Below are 19332 nucleotides of genomic sequence, written 5' to 3'. Positions count from 1 at the left end.
AACCCTGCTTGGGAGGCAACAAAATGTTTCAAATATCCAGGTGTTTGGGGTAATCGGGATCCTTAGGGTTTTTTGTTTTTTTTTAAATTGAGACCTGTTTATACAAATGCCGTTTCACAAGCCAACCGTGAAGGTGTGTTTTGCTTGGGTGTTTGTAGCTTCTTTAAAAGACCACCCAACCCCTTTTGCAACATCTGTTTCACATCCTATGGGTTGTACTTTATTTGCATCTGAAGACCACATACCTCCATTCCTTTAAAAGCTCAGATGATTCGTACTAAAGACGCTCAAGGGAAATTGATGGCGCTGAGTCTGCAAAATTTAGACACGAGCATATTGCAGGGCAGGGCTGGGAAAACTGGAACGGAGTGGTGTGGGTTGCTTCTCCTGCAGTAGAGGAAGGGGGTCATGTGTGGATTGTGACTGCCCACCTGTCCCCTGGCAAGAGGTAGAATTTCCGAGAGGGTGCACCTGGTGGGCAGGGCAACCCCTTGGCCAGTTCAGCTTCTGCCAGCTCCACTGCAGGTCGCTCAAGAATCCTCAATTCATTCAGCACTGCACTTGAGCTTTGCGGGGGCCCCCCCCCCAAACATGCTGGAAACTTACTAGTGCATTTTTTTGTCTTCCAGTTCGGGGCCAGGAGAATGGACTGGACAGTGGCAAGACAGCCGGCCCCACTGGAAGAGGCACAGAGAGAGGGCGACGAGGCCGCGGGCGAGGCAGAGGTGAGAGAGGGGAGGGAGGTGGCTCACTAACCTGGATGGCTTTTACAAAGAGGACTGTAAATTATCGTGGGGGATACCGCTGCCAGTGGCTACTAGGCACGATGGCTGTTTTCTCCCCATACAGTCGGAGGCAGGGTGTCTCTTGATACCAGTTTCTGGGAATCAAGTGTGGAAAGTGAGACTTCCAGGCTTCCGTTACTTAGATTGTCCGCTTTGAAAACAGGATGGATCAGATGCACTTTTTGTAAGACCATAAAATCAGGCTAAAACCTAGGTGATTGAGTGGTGTATAGAATTAAGTATGGTGTGGAGGAAGTTGATCTAGAGAAGTTTCCCTCTCTTAGCGCTAGAATTCAGTCTCATCAAATGATTGTTGGAAGACTCAGGACAGACAAAGAATAAATAAATCCTGATTTAAAGCGCCTTGCTTTGAATCCATCCCTCCTTCCGTACGGTGGGCTGCATACCAGTAGACCCTTTCTGGCTCCTTGATAGCTATAAAGGGGGGACAGCGTATGCTACAGCAAGTCTTGGCATCGTTGGCCAACTCAGTCCTGCAGCTGTGATAGCGGACTGGCCGCCTCCGGTGATCAAACAAACAAGGTGTTTGATTCCAAATCCGACTGCACCTGAAACCAGGCAGGGGAAGCTTTTTCAGCCTGGAAGTTTCATTCCCGCATAGGGAACCTTCTGGGGGCCGCAGTGCCCCTCAGCCCTGGCCTTCGGCCATGCCTGCTGCAGATGGTCAGAGTTGGGAGCCCAGTAACCGGAGGGTTGCAGGTTCTCCACATCTAGAATATCCCAAGCTCTCCCACCTTCAGTGTGGATTTGAACTCTGGCACTAGTCCAGCTCTCAGTCTCAACTTGGTACCTACAAGGTGGGTGGTTGTATCAGTAGGCTCATAGAATCATAGAGTTGGAAGAGACCACAAGGGCCATCCAGTCCAACCCCCTGCCAAGCAGGCTCATTTTTGTTTTGCTTTAAAGCAAGGCTGGGGGGGGGCCCTCTGTCTCCGCCCCCCCCAAGTTGTTGGGGGCTGACTTACATTGTCCCCAACCAATATCAGTGATGGATGATGGAAGTTGTAGTCCCATCCGTGGTTCAAAGGAGTGAAATTGGTGGGGAAAATAAGAGATGGGTGAACAGATTTCTGATTAAGGCCAGGGTGAGGTGCGGTTGGGGAATAAATATCAGCAGAAACATCCCAGTATGGCAAACTTCTTTGCTCATGTTTCCTCCTTTTATGTGGCCACCCTAAAAATCAGATAGAAGACTTTTTAAAATCTGGTTTAGTTTTCCTAGAGGTGCATCCCAGGTCCGGTAAGGTTTAAAGCTGCCTGTTTGTTGTTGTTTTGTTGTTGCAGGTGGATCTGGAAGGCGGGGAGGAAGGTTTTCAGCCCAAGGCATGGGGTAAGTTTCACAGCCTTTGTCTAAACTCTGTTCTTGGGCGGGTGGGCAGAGCTAGGGAGTTTATCTGTGACCAGATGACACACATCTATGACCTGGAGAGGGGGAGGGAAGAGACAAAAGGGGCAAAACAGGACAGACGTGTCCTTGAGATGGACGCTCAAATTCCCCTTTCCTCACCCGCCCTGTCTTCCAGAACTTTCAACCCCGCGGACTATGCCGAGCCCACGAGCACGGAAGAAGGCTACGGGAACAGTAACAGCAATACATGGAACAACACCGGGAGCTTTGAGCCGGACGACGGCACGAGTAAGTGACCTGGGCGCTTTGTGCTGCCGCAGTTGGGGACCAGAGTTCAGCTCCTGTCAGTAAAAAGGCCAACAAGTGGGGTCCCCTTCCATACAGCTTGCCTTTCTTCAACATAAAGGGTTGCATTTTATCAAGTCAGCCTGTTGGCCCGGCCATCCCAGCGTTGTCTAGGCTGTTTGGCAACAGCAGTCTGGGTGTTGCAGGTAGACATCTTCCCCAGAGATCCCTTTATGTCAGCACTGCTCAAACTTGTAGTCCAACAGCAGCTGGGAACACAACTCCCATCATCCCTAGCTAGTAGGACCCCAGTGGTCAGGGATGATGGGGATTGTAGCCCAACAACAGCTGGGGACCCAAGTTTGAAATACACTGTTTTAAATAGAGACTGGGTGGGGGGAGAACCACCATTCCCAGCACCTGCCCTGCCGCTGAGCGATGACCCGCCATGCTCCTGTGTGATTGAAGTCATCCAATTCTGCCACCTAGAGCCACTTAATGCTTATCCAGTTGCCCCATCATGGGCTCAAACCCAGCCATTTTACTTGTGCTTGATGCTGTAAAAAATAGCTGGTTTTATTTCAGTTTAAAACTGCTTTGGGGTCGCGGTTGCAATCCACGTTAAGCGCTTCTGATCCGTTTTAGTATTTTCGATTGCAAAACCTGTGGGGAAAGTTGCGTTGGAGTTTGAGGGTTTCCCTGGCAAGTCCTAGAGCCTGTGGCACCCTGCAGTCTGCCGGACTCACAGCTCCCATCTTCCCTGAGTTTCCCTCACTGGCTGAGGCTGATGGGAGCTGGGAGTCCCAGCATCATCTGAGTGCATCCCATCAGCTACCCCTGGTCTTTAGGGTGTGGTGGTTAACCTCTACCGGGCAGGAGTGAGTTGGTTTTGCCAGCCTATGATTTTAATGAAGGTTTCCCAAAGCTTTTGAGAGGGAAGAGAAATAATCACCCACCCACCGCTCCATTGCACACATTTTTCATCTCTTTCAGCAGCAGCATAACTTCAGGAAACTGAAGTGTTGAATGCAGGAAGCTGCCTTGTAATGGCTTAGAAGACCAGAGTTTCCCAAACTTGGGTCTCCAGTTGTTTTTGGACTGTTAACTCCCATCATCCCTAGCTAGCAGGATCAGTGGTCAGGGATGATGGGAATTGTAGCCCAAAAACAGTTGGGAGAGCCAAGTTTGGGAAATCCTGGTCCATCTAGCTCAGTACTGTATACACTGACTGGCAGGCACCTCCCCAGGGTCTCAGGCAGAGGGGTGCCTTTCTGCCAGTCCTACCTGGAAATTCCCTTGGGGATTGAACCTGGGACCTTCTGCGTGCAAAGCAAAAGCTCCCTCCCTCTGAGCTGTGGCCTTCCTCCTTAGAAGAAGACAATAATGTCTCCCTGCTTGGACAAAAAGACCTCTTGAGGTTTTTGAGGGAAGGTTCCCTTACCTTGATGTGCAGTAGAAACGTAGAACTAGGGAGAGAACTGCAGTGTCTTAACTTTTCTCTTGAAAGTAGATCTCGCCGTTCTGTGTGTGTCCTGAGCTAAGAAAGGGGGACTGTTAAAAGTTGTCGCTGGAAAGGGACCACCCTTTTCACTGGCCCCCAAGGAGGGTTTACTTGTCCACAGTGTTTACAGAACGCACTCCTCATTTCATACTCCCATGATTAGTTTGTAGTATTAAGTATATTTTGTTTAATTTTAACAATATCCACAGGTATGGTGGGCGGCAGAGTAGTCCTGGGGTGGGGAAGGGGGTGGCGGCAGCAGCGGCAGAATCGCCTCGCTTTTCTCATTTCTTAGAATACGAAACTGTTTCCACTGTTTTTACCCCGTTCTTTGTTTTTTTTCCTTTTTCTTTTTTCTGTTTCTTTTCAGGAGTTGATTACATTAGGGGTGAGGGGTCAAATTATCCCCGAAAATTTGACACTGCTCCTGGTACGAGAAATCCAGGTGCACTAATTGCCCGGGATCTCTTTATTTATAAGTTGGAATATATCTGTGGATATGTCATTGTCTTGTTCCTCCCACTCCACAACCCCTGCCCTCCTCCATCTCTTTCCATCTTGATTTGGCTTCATTTAATGAATATGTGTACGTTCTTGCCTGTGCTTTTACTAACACTGACACCCCCACCCCCCCGCCTTCCCCACCCCCCTGTGTGTTTAAGGGGAAGCGGGGTTTGGGCTTTCATGTGTGTGTTTTTCTTTGTTTGGTGGGGGGAGATGAGTTTGCTTTCCTGGCTGTTTTGATTGCACCCTCCCCCAGCTGTGGCTTCCCCTGTTGTGGTTCCCCTTTCCTGGCTCTTCAAAGCTCTTGCATCTTGATTCGAAGGCCAAACATCCTTGGGACATAAGCTCAGAATGGCCTTGTCAGTTCAGACCAAGGAGTCCATCTATATTTCTCGGGGGGGGGGGGGACCAGCTAGTTGTCACTCTCATAAGTGGGACTGAAGGTGACAGTCCCCCAGTATCTGGCATCCACAGATACACTGCCTCTAAACACAGAGGTTCCACCTAATTGGCCTGCTCAGGAGCCAATGATGAGACAATTTCTGCTGCAGCGCCTTCCTTCCTAGCTGCCTCAAGCTCTACAAATGGTTTGTTTGCAGCTTCAACTGGTGGGTAGCTAACACTGGTGCATAGCTGTCAACTTTCCCCCTTTTTAAAAGGAAATTCCCTTATTCCGAATAGGATTACTCGCAAGAAAAGGGAAAAGTTGACAGCTACGCTGGTGGGTTCTTACAATCTCCTGGTGGGCTGCTGGCAGGTGGCTGAGATTTCTTGCAGAGAAAGTTGGGCAAGGCCTTGGTCTGATCCTGCGCGGCCATTTCTTATGTTCTTAAGCAAGAGCGCAGACTTGGGATCACTGAAGACAGTTTAGTTGCGCCTTGACCGTGAAGAAATCCTGAGTTAATCCCCTTCTGCAACTTCTTAAAAACTCACCAATAGCCTTCTATTGGTTTGCTAGCCATCCAGGGACCAAGTCTGTGCAGACTTCTGCAGATTTGGTAAATGCTGGCAGGGTGTTGAATCTAGCGAAGGTCTTGTGCGATTAAAACCGCTCGAGCTTACCCAGCAGAATTTCTCCTGGCACGCCCCCCTCATTCTGCTTTTTTGTGGGGGGGGGGGGGGTTGGGAGAAACCCCAGAGCAGATGGGGGAGGTGGGAGGCAGGACTCCCAGCTTGCATCATCTCTGGCCCTTGGCCGTGCTGGCTGGAGCTGACGGGAGTTGGGAGACCTCAGAGGTTATGCACCTGGATTAGACTGAGAGAGAGAAAGTGTGGGACTGCTCCAAGGTCTCTCAACGAGCTTCATGCCTGAGAAGCGTGGCTGGGGGTGTAGTGGATTTCAAGGAACAGGGAAGTGACCTGAACAGCAGCATGGGGCGGGGTGTGTGTGGCTTTTTTATTTAGTAAAAGTAACCTTAAAACATGGGAAAGAAATGTATCTTTGCTTGATTCAGCTTTTTCTTAACCGGCCTCTTTGAGACGGTAAAAGACCCGCCTTCGCTTTCATAGAGCTGAAAGCAAATTTTTGCAGGGGGAGACACCTCAGCGAGTCTCTTGCAGGATGCACGAGCATCGTATAGTATAGAGTTATTTATACACTGCTTAGAGACTGTTGTAATTAAGCAGTTTATAAATTGCCTGAATAAATAAATCTGTACAAAACACACACGTAAGCACAAACGAAAACTTCCCTTGACTTGACCATTTTGCACAGATCCTAACCTGGTGGCGGTGATCTTCTGGGAAAATCGGGCTTTTGCAGGACTTTGGGGAGGGGCAGTGGCAGGAGGAGGAATGGGCAGGGCAGAGAGATGCCATGTTTGTTTGCAAGAGAGGTGTGGAACTGGGCAGGGGGCATGTAGAACATCACTAGCGCTGTCCGTCATTCCTAAGGGAAGAGAGTTTCAGGACAGGTCAAGGAAGACATCTCTTTCACCCACAGTGATTCCAGGGTCCAGCCTCTTTGCCTTGGTGTTCAGTGGGTGGGGGGAGCTTGCATGGTGTGCCCATATTTTCCCTCCTCTCCCCCTTCCCCCCACCCCATGCTTGTGTCTGTCTCTGGGCGAGGGGCACCAACCTGCTTTGCTGCTTGCAGTGCCTCTTGAAAATCACCCCCTTTTTTCCGGGAAGCACCGAGGATCCGCTTGTACCAAACTCCCTCTCTGTTTTGTTCTTTGCCAGGTGCGTGGAGGACGGCAACGGAGGAATGGGGGACCGAGGACTGGAATGAAGATGTAGGTACACCCCAGCTCTTGCGTAGCTTCCCTTTCTGTGTGTGCTTTTAACTTCTCCAACTTGGGAGTACCCTAACTTCCTGCCTCTCCTTTCCTTCCCCAGCTTTCAGAGACCAAGATCTTCACTGCCTCCAACGTCTCCTCTGTGCCTCTGCCTGCGGAAAATGTGACCATCACGGCTGGACAGAGGTGCTCCATTTGCGCCTGCCACAGTAGCTGGGTTTCAGTTTAGAAATGAGTTTCTTTTTTGGCGGCAGGGCTGGGGGAGAGAGCAGGGGAATAAAGCAAACAGCCGTTGCCCTATCCCAGGATGTGGCAGACAGGCCTGTGGTCCTCCAGATGTTGCTGGACTCTACAACTCACTTCAGCCCTGGCCAGTATGAGGTCAGGCAGGGCTGTGTCAGGCCAACCTGGGAAGAATTCAAGAGGCTATTATGATTCTTCCGTCAGCGGAAGCAGTTCTGCTTGCCAGACAGAACAACTTCACTGCTTCCCTCACTGCCCCATGGCACTGTTCTGGGTGTTCTCGCCCACTCCCCCCCCCCCCAGCTGACTCCTACCGATTGTTGCACTGGCTCCTACCAATGCAGTTCTTGAGTCCTCTCCATCTGGCCCTTGGGACTCTTTCACACACACACACACACACCCCAGGTTGCGCAACATCCAGAGGCACATTCCTCACTTTGCGCTCTTCTTGGGAGTTGTTTGTCTGGCTGGAATGTGTCCTTGAGCTCTGATAAAGCTTTTTTGCTTCCCAGGATGGAGGATAGAGAGAGGGGTGCATGTGTCAAAACTAGGCTGCTGCACAGAGGGAAAATGCACATTCCTTGCTCTGTCCACGTTCGCCTCTGGCCCTGCCCAAGCTCTACGATGTGGCCCCCAGAAGGGGCTTCCCTCTGCCTGAAAAAGCAAAAAACCCACCCCGACACAAAACCCACAACTTTCTCCCCGAGTTGTAAGGTCTTTTGTGCCCTGGTTTCTGTGTGCATCTGCTTCCCAGGACCATACCGTAGCATGCACTGAACACAAGCAAATCCACCGTGGATGCCAGATCAGAGACTAAAGCAGCCTCCACCAATGGATGGGTTAACGGGGGCTGCTGGGAAATGTAGTCTAAAACATCTGGAGGGTGTCATGTTGGCACAGGCGGCATCAGATGGCGTCCAGCCACCTCAGCAGCCTGCTGGTATGCCCAGGTTCCTCTGACAACCCTGCTTGATTCTACACTGCACAGTAATTCTGTGCACAAGCAGATCACATAGAATTGTAGAGTTGGGAGGGACCCCGAGGGTCATCTAGTCCGACCCCCTGCAATGCAGGGATCTCAGCTAGATCATATGTGACAGGTGGCCATCCAGCCTCTGCTAAAAACCTTCAAGGAAGGAGGCTCCGCCACCTCCCGAGAGCCCATTCCACTGTCGATCAATTCTTACCGTCGGAAAGTTCTTCCTGGTGTTTAGTTGGAATCTCCTTTCTTGCAACAAGGTTGCTCCATCCTGGATGTGACAGCCCTTGGGATAGTTAAAAGAGATAGGTATCATATCTCCTCTCAGTCTCCTCTTTCCCAGGCTAAACATACCCAGTTCCTTCAACTGTTCCTCATAAGGCTTGGTTTCCAGGCCCTTCGTCATCTCGATTGCCCCCCTCTGCACACCTTCCGGCGTGTCAACATCCTTAAACTGCAGTGTCCAGAACTGAACACGGAGCCCCAGGTGTGGCCCGACCAAGGCAGAATAGAGCAGTACCCCCCCACCCCAGATTTGCACACTATACTTTTGTTCAGGCTTCCTCAGCCTTGGTCCTCCAGGTGTTTTTGGCCTACAACTCCCATGAGTCCTAGCTAGCAGGACCAGTGGTCAGGGATGATGGGAATTGTAGTCTCAAAACATCTGGAGGGCCGAGGTTGAGGAAGCCTGCTTTTGTTGATGCACCCCAGAATAGCATTGGCTTATTTTGCTGCTGTGAACTCATGCTCAGTTTGTGGTCTACTTAAAGACCCCTAGACCCTTTTCACAAGTACTACTGGAAACCCAAGTGTCCCCCCCCCCCCAATCTTACATTTATGCAGCTGGTTCCTCATGTCTAAGTGCAGAACCTGACATTTGTCCCCATTGAAATTCATTTCATTATCTTTAGCCCTGGCATGGGGCATCCCTTTTGGCGCAGGAACAGTGGTGGGCCGGCCAGGCCACTCCCCCCACCTCACGCTCAGCTCACGGTGACAATCTGCCTCCTTCCTAGAATCGACCTTGCTGTGCTGCTAGGAAAGACCCCTTCTTCTCTGGAGAACGAGTCGCCCAACCTGGATTCCTCGCAGGCGCCTGCCCTCAGCCAGCCGCTGGTGTTCAGCAATTCCAAGCAGGCTCCTATATCCCAGCCGAGTTCGGGGAACACCTTCCCGCACCACGGCATGGTAAGGAAAAGGAAGAGTCACGCATGTGTTGTATGGAGAAGAATTTGGTCTCCTGGTCCCCATCTGTGGCTGCTGTGTTGTTTGCCCAGCCAAAGCCGCCGTGCGCCTGCTTCAGCCGGCCTTCCCTTCCTGCCGTTTCAGGTCAGCATGCTGGGGAAGGGGTTCAGCGACGTCGGCGAGGCCAAAAGCGGCGGCGGAGGCACCGCAGTTGCCGCCTCCGCTGCTGCTGCCACCACCACCACCGGCTCGCAGTTCCTGGAGCAGTTCAAGACCGCCCAGGCGTTGGCTCAGCTGGCAGCTCAGCATCCTCAGCCATCCGGGAGCAGCAGCGCGGCCACGTCCTGGGACAGCGGCACCACGAGCCACTCCTCGTCTCTCGTGCAGTACGGTAAGGTGGAGAGTGGAGGCTGGAGGGGTCTTGCGAATGGCGAGAGCGTTTGAATGCGCAATTCACTGTTACAGCGCCGGCAGGGCTACACAGAATGCCCCCAAATTCTGAATCTGCTTGAGGATCTTTTGTTGAGTAATAACTGTTTCTCAGTACAGTGGTACCTTGGTTCTCGAACGGCTTAGTTGTCGAGCAAATCGGCTTCTGAACACCGTAAACCCAGAAGTAAGTGTTCTGGTTTGCGAATGTTTTTCAGAAGCTGAACGTCCGGCTTGGCTTCCGCTTGAGTGCAGGAAGCTCCTGCAGCCAACTGGAAGCCGCGCCTTGGTTTTCGAACGGTTTCGGGAGTCGAACGGACTCATGGAACGGATTAAGTTCGAGAACCAAGGTACGACTGTATACCTACCCTCGTATCTGACCACTACAGCAGCAAGAATTGAATCTGTAAAGAACATTTACTTATTTCGCATTCATATCCCACCTTCCTTTTACCTCCAAGGAGCTTCAGGTGGTGCACACTGTCTCATCCCGTCCCCCATTTAATCCCTGCGACAACTCTGTGAGGCTGGTTAGGCCGAGAGGCAGTGACTAGCCCAAGGTCCCAACCAGCAAGTTGAATGTTTGAACCCTCATCTTTCCAGGTCCAAGTCTGGCACTCTTAACTACTAAAACACTTTGGCTCTGCACCTCTGGTGATGCAGTTTGTCAGAGCCTTTGAACTGACCTTAGAGGCCAGGGTGCATTAAAAAAAATAAAATTAAAAAATATTATTAAAGAATTATGAGTGCTAAGTTTTTTGTCTTAAGCAATAATTGGTTCATTTTCAGTAATCTGAATGGAAGCATGTTAGCCCTACTACTTATCACTAAACTGAACTAGTTCCTCTATCAGATACACCGAGTTAAATGAGGCTTTTTTTCTGTGTAATTGAGCATTTCTCAAATATGAATATTTCTGCAGAAACTGATTTCAACGGACTTCCAGACCAGAAAGCCATTCCATTTTTTATTTGGTATTTTCACATCTAGTTCCATTTCCCACGTCATTTTTGTGTACAATAGATTGCCATATTCTAGTGTAAATTGAGGCAGCTCTACAACAAAACAATTGAAATGTCCCCCAAGTAAGATTTTAAATAAGCTTAAAATAGTTAAATAGGTGTTTTGTGGTTTTAGGTGTGTTTTATGTATTGTATAAGTCTTTTTTGTTTTGTATTTTGTAGTTAGTCTTGTGTTTGTATTTTTTCTTTTCTTTTTCTGTATTCTTTTTTAAATACCAATAAATTTCTTATAAAAAAAAGAAAAAAGAAATGTCCCCTGCACTAGCACTGCTTGGGCTTAGGATCCCATCTGCTCATGATTATCCTAAAGAATCACCTCTTAGCCTTTCTGTTGACTGCGGCCCATATGGAGATAGGCAGGTGTTGGAAAACCAGTGTTGGGTTGAATATTGATTCTTGGTTTAACAGAGTCAGCATTGGCTGAGAAACTTAACATGCCAGGTGAGAGCAACAAAGGGCAAACACAATCCACATTCCTTTTATAACAGATGGCAAATGTTTACTGAATACATAAATTGTTCAGACTGTGGCAGGAATCTACCTAGCACTCATGGGGGAAATGCAGTGTGATTTCTTAGAGTAATCAAATGAAACTTTATACATGGCATGAAAAAAGGTAATTTCTTCAGGACAAATTATTTTGTTGTTTACTGTTGTAACAATTGTTTTCTCAAAATTTAACTTCTGTACCTTGAAAATAAAAACATAAAAAATTGAATATTTGCACACTTCCCTACAAACTTAAGATTGCTGCCAGCTAAAATCATACGCAGAAGAGACCAATATCTCCATTATTATGCAGTGCGTTTGCTATGAGTAGGATTAGTGTTGCATACAGCAGACAGCCCGTAGACACTTCTTAATTTAGCAATAGATTCTGTAACATTATTTCGTGTATCTGTACAATTACATAATAATTCAGAACTTGTATGTTGTATGTAAACATTAAAAAGAATAACCATACCAAGTATAAGGTCAGTTAAAATTCACCATAAAATGCCTACCTCGAAATGCCTGCTAAAGTATGCTATGAAATTAGTTTTTTTAAAAAAAGCCATATTTTTTTAATAAAAACAAGTATTCCTGGTAAAAGTAATACCGTAAATCAACATGGGTTTAGTGGTCGGATTTGTACCACTAACGGAGTGCTTTATTTTCTCGCTGATTTTTAAATCCTGATTTAAATCCACACATCCCTCCTGCCTTAGGGTGGGCTGCATACCAGTAGACCCTTTCTGGCTCCCTCATAGCTATAAAGAGGGGACAGCATATGCTACAGCAAGTCTTGGCTTCATCGGCAAACTCAGTCCTGCATCTGTGATAGCTGACTGACCGCCCATGGTGATCAAACAAACAAGGTTCTTATTCCAAATCCCGCTGTGTCTAAAAGCAGGGTTGGGGAAACTTTTCAGCCTGGGGGTTGCATGCCCTCATAGGGGACCATCTGGGGGGCACATGCTAATAATAGGTGCAGCCAGAGGTGGGTGTGGGTGGAGCAAAGGTCATAGATGCTTTGTAGGGAGGAGGAACTAGGAGTTGCCTGTCCTGGGCTTGACCACCCTCCTTCCCTCCCTGGCACGCAGATTTGAAGAACCCGTCGGAATCCGCTGTGCACAGCCCGTTTGCCAAGCGCCAGGCCTTCCCGCCCACCTCCGCCATGATGGAAGTGTTCCTGCAGGACAAGCAGCCTGTGGTGACATCGTCCGTCACGGCCCCCCCGCCTCCGTCGTCTCCCCTGGCCAGCAAAACCAACCCCGTCCCCCAGATGTCTCCGGGCTCCTCGGACAACCAGTCCTCCAGCCCCCAGCCAGCCCAGCAGAAGATGAAGCAGCAGAAGAAGAAAGCGTCCTTGACATCAAAGGTACACGGGAGTTTCCCATCCTGCACGGCGCGGGGCTTAGGCTTGAGGCAAGCCCCCAAAGGGCCCAATGAACTTGGCAGGTGAGCGGGAAGGGGCCCGTAGCTCAGGAGTGGACCGTCAGAGGGTATTCTAATGAACTGGGTGGACCCAGTGGTCTGAATCTGTAGATGGCCTCAGCCCAGTGTACCTGAAGGAGTGTCTTCCCCCCCCCCCAATCATTTAGCCCAGACACAGGTCCAACGCCGATGGCCTTCTGCTGGTTCCCTCCCTGCGAGAAGTGAGGTTGCAGGGAACCAGGCAGAGGGCCTTCTCGGCAGTGGCGCCCGCCCTGTAGAACGTCCTCCCATCAGATGTCAAGGAGACAAGCAACTATCTGACCTTTAGAAAGACATCTGAAGGCAGCCCTGTTTAGTTTTTAATGTTTGACGTTTCATCATGTTTTAAATATTCTGTTGGGAGCCGCCCAGTGGCTGGGGAAACCCAGCCAGATGGGTGTGGTATAAATAAATGATGATGATGATAACTCAAATATATTGTACTGGGGAAGGGTGGAATCTCAGTTGTACAGCAGCTGCTTTGTGTGTACAAGGTCTCCAATCCCCAGCATCTGCATGAGACTCTTAATCTTAAGTTTCCTACGTTGCAGGGGGTTGGACTAGATGACCCTCGGGGGTCCCCTCCAGCTCTGTGATTCTGTTGTTCAAGACCTTGCATCTGACAGGGGTGGGAGAAATGCATCTTCTGCCATCTTTGAAAAGAACAAGAAAAACGGGCAGTGGTGAAAATCATTAGATTATTTGTTATTTTATTGATTAAATTTGTGTACCACCCTATCCCCATACATCTCAGGGCAGCTCAATATGATTAGATTAGGAGGACGCAATTGAATCAAACCCCTAATATATCCACGGGGAAACGATATGCTGTACTACTAAGTAGAACGCTGATAATACAGCCGTTCGTTGCTTTTAGTTCTTCGTACACCCTGTTACTTTTAAAACTAGTTTTTTGTTGTTGCGACTTGGAAGCGTGGCACGCTTTTAGCAATTAAATGATAATGATAATTTTTAAAAATGCAACAACCCTGAGCCTCTAAAGGCGACATTGAAAACCAGGCACACCCTCTGCCACAGAAGGAAGTAGAAAGCCTTGGCAGCCACCGCTCTTAAGGGTTTGCCAGTTCAAGAGCGGGAGAGCTGCTTTCAGGTTGCATGTGCCGCGTCGGCAGCTCATCGTGCCACCTCTCCTTCCTCAGATTCCTGCTCTGGCAGTGGAGATGCCCGGCTCTGCGGATATCTCTGGGCTCAACTTGCAGTTCGGGGCGTTGCAGTTTGGTTCGGAGCCTGTCCTCTCGGAGTACGAGTCGGCCCCCGCGACGAGCGCCGCCGTCAGCCAGCCTCCGAGCAGCCTGTACACGAGTACTGCAAGGTGAGATGAGCCCGTTGCCATTGTATTTGGGGGAAGGATCTCAGCTTAAGTGGGAGGCAGCTTGGCAAGCAGGCGGTCCCAGGCACAATCCTCAGTGGCGTCTCTATGTTGGGCTGCAAAAAGACCCCTTTAGTGGGGTAAGAGAGCTGAAAATAGTGCCGGTAAATTTCACATCTGGCAACCAATCAGATAGTACATGGGTAGATGAATCTAAAAAACCCAGGACACAAATTTTCATGGCCCTCTAGCATCTATGGTGGCTCATTTACCAGGAGCAATGTGTTTAGTGTTAACTCTAGAAGTGTGGACTCGATTCTGACCAAACTAAGCCTCCTGGTGGTGAGCCAGTGTGGTGTAGTGGTTAAGAGCGGTGGACTCGTAATCTGGTGAACCGGGTTCGCATCCCCTCTCCTCCACATGCAGCTGCTGGGTGACCTTGGGCTAGTCACACTTCTCTGAAGTCTCTCAGCCCCACTCACCTCACAGAGAGTTTGTTGTGGGGGAGGAAGGGAAAGGAGAATGTTAGCCGCTTTGAGACTCCTTCGGGTAGTGATAAAGCGGGATATCAAATCCAAACTCCTCCTCCTCCTCCTCCTGATGTGTATTTTGCTGTAAGGGGCTTAGTTTGGTGGAAGCCTCTTTCTGCAATCCATTGGCAGGAGCCCATTGGGGGCTGGCATGCTTAAATCTCCTGACCCTTCTCCACCCGCAGCGAGTCTCTGTCCACGATTTCGTCCAATAAGAGCCAGGAGCCGGGTTACCAGAGCGGCACCATGCCTACAGCAACATATACCTCCCAGAACAGCGCTCAGGGACCACTGTACGAGCAGAGATCCACTCAGACCCGGCGGTACCCAAACTCCATTTCCTCCTCGCCCCAAAAAGACTTGACCCAGGCCAAGGTAAGCTTTGTTTCCGAGTGGCTAGTGTTGAGTGGGTGTGAATCTCATGCCCCCGTCCTTCTTGCGGGTCGCCTCTGCGTTTCTCAGAGAACGGGAGTGATTTACTTGTGTGTTGCATTAGAAGACCATGTGCTCTGTTAAGATGGGGCCTTATTAACAACATGACAGCGATGATGATCAGAATGGCAGCCTGTGGAACTCTCTGTCACAAGACGTGGTCTCTTTTGGACTAGGATAGAACCTTCACAGAACGTGAAATTGCCTCGCAAGTTTCGAGAACTCTGAAAGAAGGTTAAGCGAATTCAGAGGCGAGGTCTTCCAATGTTTAGAGGAAACCCTCCATTTTTAGGGACAGTCTATCCCTTATAGTCTTGCCAGTCTGTGTGGGGCAGAGGCAGTAGCCTTCATCTCCCACGTTCTGTCTTCTCAGAGGCATCTGGCTGACAGTTGTTGGCAAGAGGATGCCGGACCAGAAGGGGTTAGATCCAGCAGGGCTCTTCTTCAGGGGAAGAAGGAAAGCCCAGGCCACAGCCGACAAAAAACTGCAGTCCTCCCAGACGTTGCTGGGGCTACAACTCCCGTCAGGATTGACAGTCAAGGATGATGGGAGTTGTAGTCCAAGCAACATCTGGAGGGCTGCAGCTTCCCCACCCCTGGCCTAGAAAGAATATGGGGAATAGGGACTGCTGTTGGGTCTCGCATTCAAAGCATCCATTGACTTCATAGCTTGACCGCTGTCTGATGAGCATTGCTACTAGAAAGGTATAACGGGTCCTAGTCTTTTAAAGTAAGGAGGTGTCTGAGAGCAGGGTACTTGGCTGGGGTGGGCAGATCTCATTTTAGTCCAGGAGCCCGGTGATGTCACCATGGGGGTGGATTCCCTTTTATGGGGCAATCTGCTACCCTCTCCTGTACATTGCACTTTCGTAGTTGAAGGCAGATTTATCTCTGCCGTTACCTGGAAGTTGTGAGGGCGACAGACTGTCTAGTTGTGTGGCTGGGAAGGAAACTCTTCCACCATGGGAACCTTTTTGGAGGGAGTCTTGTCCTCTGCTAGAACCTCCTCTCTGGCACCCTTGCATCCATCCTTTCCAGTTAATCTATTTCTGTTTCTAATCTTTCTGAAATTTCGGTTTGTACTAAGGAAGGTAATGTCCAAAAACGACTTATTAGAGCGTTTTCTTCTGGAGAGAGATTCTTCTTCTTAGGTGCTTGATCTGTGCAACTAATGTGTGTATCGACGGCAGCTGACTCCTCTTTTCCTCTCTCTTTCTCTTCTCAGAACGGCTTCAGCTCGGTGCCGCCCACGCAGCTGCAGACCACGCAGACAGCCGAAGGTCAGTGCCGCTCCAGCATGCCTGCGGTTGGGCGGGGGGGGGGGCGAAGAAACAAGCTGAGCTTGCAAAGAATTTGTGCAGCAAGCAGTGTTGGCGAACCTGCTGCACACTCTGCTCCTGCTTGCAGGCGCCCCCTAGCAGACATGTGGCTGGCGCCTTTGAGAACAGGGCGCTGGGCTGGACTTGACGTGTGTTGTATCTTGGCGTTTTAACGTTGCTTCCTATGCTGCTTCAAATTTTGCAAGTGAGGGAAGAAGTCTTGCTTGGGTGATCTGCCCCTTAACTCTGCATTTCTCTCATTTTTTCCCCCAAACCCACCCCCCCTCTAGGTTCTGCAGGCCCCGCTGTGAAATCGGACTCCCCCTCTGCCCCCAGCATCGCGACCCCTCTCAACGACACTGTGTCCGCCGCATCCTTGCTTACCACGGCCACCCAGCACTCTTCGGTGCTCAGTAGCCTGAACCACACGGAGGAGCTCCCCAGCACGGCCACCACGCAGCACAGCAGGTAGCAGCAGGGTGGCCTCAGAACTGACCCCGATCCCCTTCCCCCCAAATAGTGTGCTTTCCTTTGAAGTTGAGTCACCTGGTGCCACGGCAAATGTCAGGGGTGAGGAGATGAATATCTTCTGTTCCCCACCCCTCGAATTTGATAGACCTCGGGCCCAATGGCCAGACTCTGTCTAAGGCAGCTTTCTAAAGCTCAGTCATGAGGGCTAGCAACCTCCTTTTGCAGAGCCAGTATGGTGTAGTGGTTAAGAGCGGTAGACTTGTAATCTGGTGAACTGGGTTCGCTTCCCCGCTCCTCCACATGCAGCTGCTGGGTGACCTTGGGATAGTCACACTTCTTTGAAGTCTCTCTCAGCCCCACTCACCTCACAGAGTGTTTGTTTTGGGGGAGGAAGGGAAAGGAGAATGTTAGCCGCTTTGAGACTCCTTCGGGTAGTGATAAAGCGGGATATCAAATCCAAACTCCTCTTCTTCTAAAGTTGAGGATCTGTATTTTGTGCCTAAGAAAACAACCATTGCATGCCTGCCGTGTGTTCAGTTTTATTCCATTTTTCTGCCGATTTGATTTAAAAACAAGCTGTTTTTCAAACAACTACGGAAATGAAGTAAACTGCCCCCGGATCTTTGGATGAAGGGCAGCATATATATAAATTTAATTAATTTTTTTTAAAAAAGAAAAGAAAAAAATCACCAATGGAATAGCTCCAAAGCCTCTGTGAAGGTAGAGTTGAATGAAAAAGGCCAGGCACAGGGCATTTCCAGCTATTTGGCTGTGGGTTAACCGGCATTCCCTTCCCTCTCTCCCCACAGCACGTTACCCACCCCTCAGAACAGCCTCTCCTCGTCAACTTCTGCTGGCCGCACGTCAACTTCCACTCTCTTGGTGAGTAGAGGGAATGAGAGGGGAGAGTAATGTTTTGGCACTGGAGGTGCCTATTAGTGGGCTTGGAGTGCAAGTTCGTGTCTATCTTCCCAAGACCCAACAGCAATCTGTTTCCAGGTACCCTTGTCTGGGTCACGCATGGTATTGCTTCTGCTTTGGTCGCACCCTCTTTAAGGGCAAGAGCACATTTATGCACACAGGAGAGCTCCGTTGGTTGAATTTATGTGAGGTTATACTAGAATCCCCCTCTGCTTTCCAAGAGGGAGGAGTTGCGCCTCCCATCGACAGAGGCATCACGCCTCTGAATACCAGTTCCCGGGAACCGTGTGTGAGCAGAGTGGGCCTCCCATCGGCGCAACTGCTTGGCCACTCTGAGAACAGGATGCTGGGCTAGATGGGCCAGGGGCCTGATCCTGCAGGACTCTTCTTATTTTGTTGTTGGTAAGATTATGTCCCAGTGTAGATTACAACCAAACAATACCCTTTAAAGCAAAGTAAAACCAACCAACCATACACAGAAGTCATCAGGTGACTTGACAGTTTTTAAGTGGGTCACAAAACGTGATTCTGAGCTAGGGTAAAAAGGTGTGGCTTCAGCATATGACTGAGGCTAAATAATGATGCTAGATAAACCTCAAGAAAGTGGGCCAGGGAGTTGCACTGCTTGTCATGTGGCAGACAGAATTGCCTGGGGAAGATTAGTGGTTTATTCCCCAATTGCTCTTTGGCCCCCAGAAATGTATGTAGTGTTTCTCTCTGCCCTCCCCCCCCCCCAATTCAGTCTCAGCCCTGTGTGATGTATATGGACTACATGCTGTGGGGCGGATATGAATATTTTCTCTCCCCCCCCCCCATTATTCTCCATGACATACCAGCCTTGTGTGTCTATGGGGCGTTTTGTGTGGAGGAGGAAATACTAAAAATAGATGATCCCATAACTGTATTCTGAAACGATACAGTCTGTCAACAAGCATATCGCCTCTGTCTTTGTTCCTGTTCTGCGAGAGCTAAAGGGGTTGTAAGGCTTTGTTTTTCAAAACCAGGGATGGGGAACATGTGACCCTCCAGATACTGGTGTGTTTCAGATCCCATCACCCCTGACTTGGCTATGCAGGAGCAGGAACAGCTGAAGATGCGAGGTTGTCTGCTGGTGTTTGTAAATCTGTACGGTTGTAAATCTCTTGTCTCTATTGTGTTTGGCTTCCCGTCTGAGTTTAAAGCCTGCAAAGTGCATGCCACCCAACATCCTGCCTAGCTTGCCCCGTAGCTATCCAGGAGGGCGATGAGCGTGCGAAAGCAAACCACTGAGCCGCAACCAGATGCATCCAGCCTAGAACCCGTGGCTGGCTGAACTGCAGTGCTCTGACACGCGCCTTGCTGCGTGCGCCGTGCGACTTTTCCGCACGGACACGTTGGTCCCCGTCTTGCAGGTCCTGACTTCCTCCCTTCCCCTGCTTCCCCTCCCGGTTTTTTGCAGCACACCAGTGTGGAGAGCGACGCCGGGCTCCATTCTTCCGCAAGCACTTTCTCCACCTCCTCCAGCACCGTCTCGGTTGCGCCCCCCGTGGTCAGCGCCTCCTCGAGCCTGAGTAGCGTCAGCAGCCTGGGCCTGAGCCTCAGCGGCAACTCCACGGTGACCGCCACGACCCGCAGCTCTGTTGCCACGACGTCAGGTGCTTCCTCAAGGCTCTAGGCCTGGCCGGCGGCTAAAATGCATGTGTGTGCATGAGAAAGGAGGAGAGAGCAGGGGTGCTCCTTTTTTAAACACTGCTTTACATTCTGGTGGCCGTTGATTAATATATACTTTTTTGCTCTTCCCTCTTGTGGACAGTGTCCCTGTCTGCAAGGCAAGTGCAATAATCTCTTTAGCAGC

General features: G+C 50.0%; 1 protein-coding gene across 14 annotated transcripts in view; it reads left to right on the top strand.

The window, feature by feature from the left end:
• Nucleotides 1–19332, top strand: part of UBAP2L (ubiquitin associated protein 2 like) — a 45648-nt gene that overhangs the window by 13095 nt on the left and 13221 nt on the right. For 8 of the 14 annotated variants that reach the window (XM_033136407.1, XM_033136398.1, XM_033136402.1 and 5 more), the window contains exons 6-20: nt 630–725; nt 2091–2136; nt 2330–2442; nt 4311–4385; nt 6626–6678; nt 6782–6867; nt 8920–9091; nt 9233–9479; nt 12123–12400; nt 13656–13828; nt 14541–14730; nt 16013–16067; nt 16397–16574; nt 17387–17459; nt 18937–19132. In XM_033136407.1, the coding sequence (XP_032992298.1) occupies nt 630–725; nt 2091–2136; nt 2330–2442; nt 4311–4385; nt 6626–6678; nt 6782–6867; nt 8920–9091; nt 9233–9479; nt 12123–12400; nt 13656–13828; nt 14541–14730; nt 16013–16067; nt 16397–16574; nt 17387–17459; nt 18937–19132 (2031 nt within the window). The remainder of the gene's footprint in view (nt 1–629; nt 726–2090; nt 2137–2329; nt 2443–4310; nt 4386–6625; nt 6679–6781; nt 6868–8919; nt 9092–9232; nt 9480–12122; nt 12401–13655; nt 13829–14540; nt 14731–16012; nt 16068–16396; nt 16575–17386; nt 17460–18936; nt 19133–19332) is intronic. The other 6 variants (XM_033136403.1, XM_033136400.1, XM_033136399.1 and 3 more) reach the window with 2 other exon arrangements.

Source organism: Lacerta agilis, chromosome 17, assembly GCF_009819535.1.
Source record: "Lacerta agilis isolate rLacAgi1 chromosome 17, rLacAgi1.pri, whole genome shotgun sequence".
Lineage (NCBI taxonomy): Eukaryota > Metazoa > Chordata > Lepidosauria > Squamata > Lacertidae > Lacerta > Lacerta agilis.
Note: the sequence above shows the minus strand (reverse complement) of the source record. Positions and strands in the feature narration are given on the sequence as shown.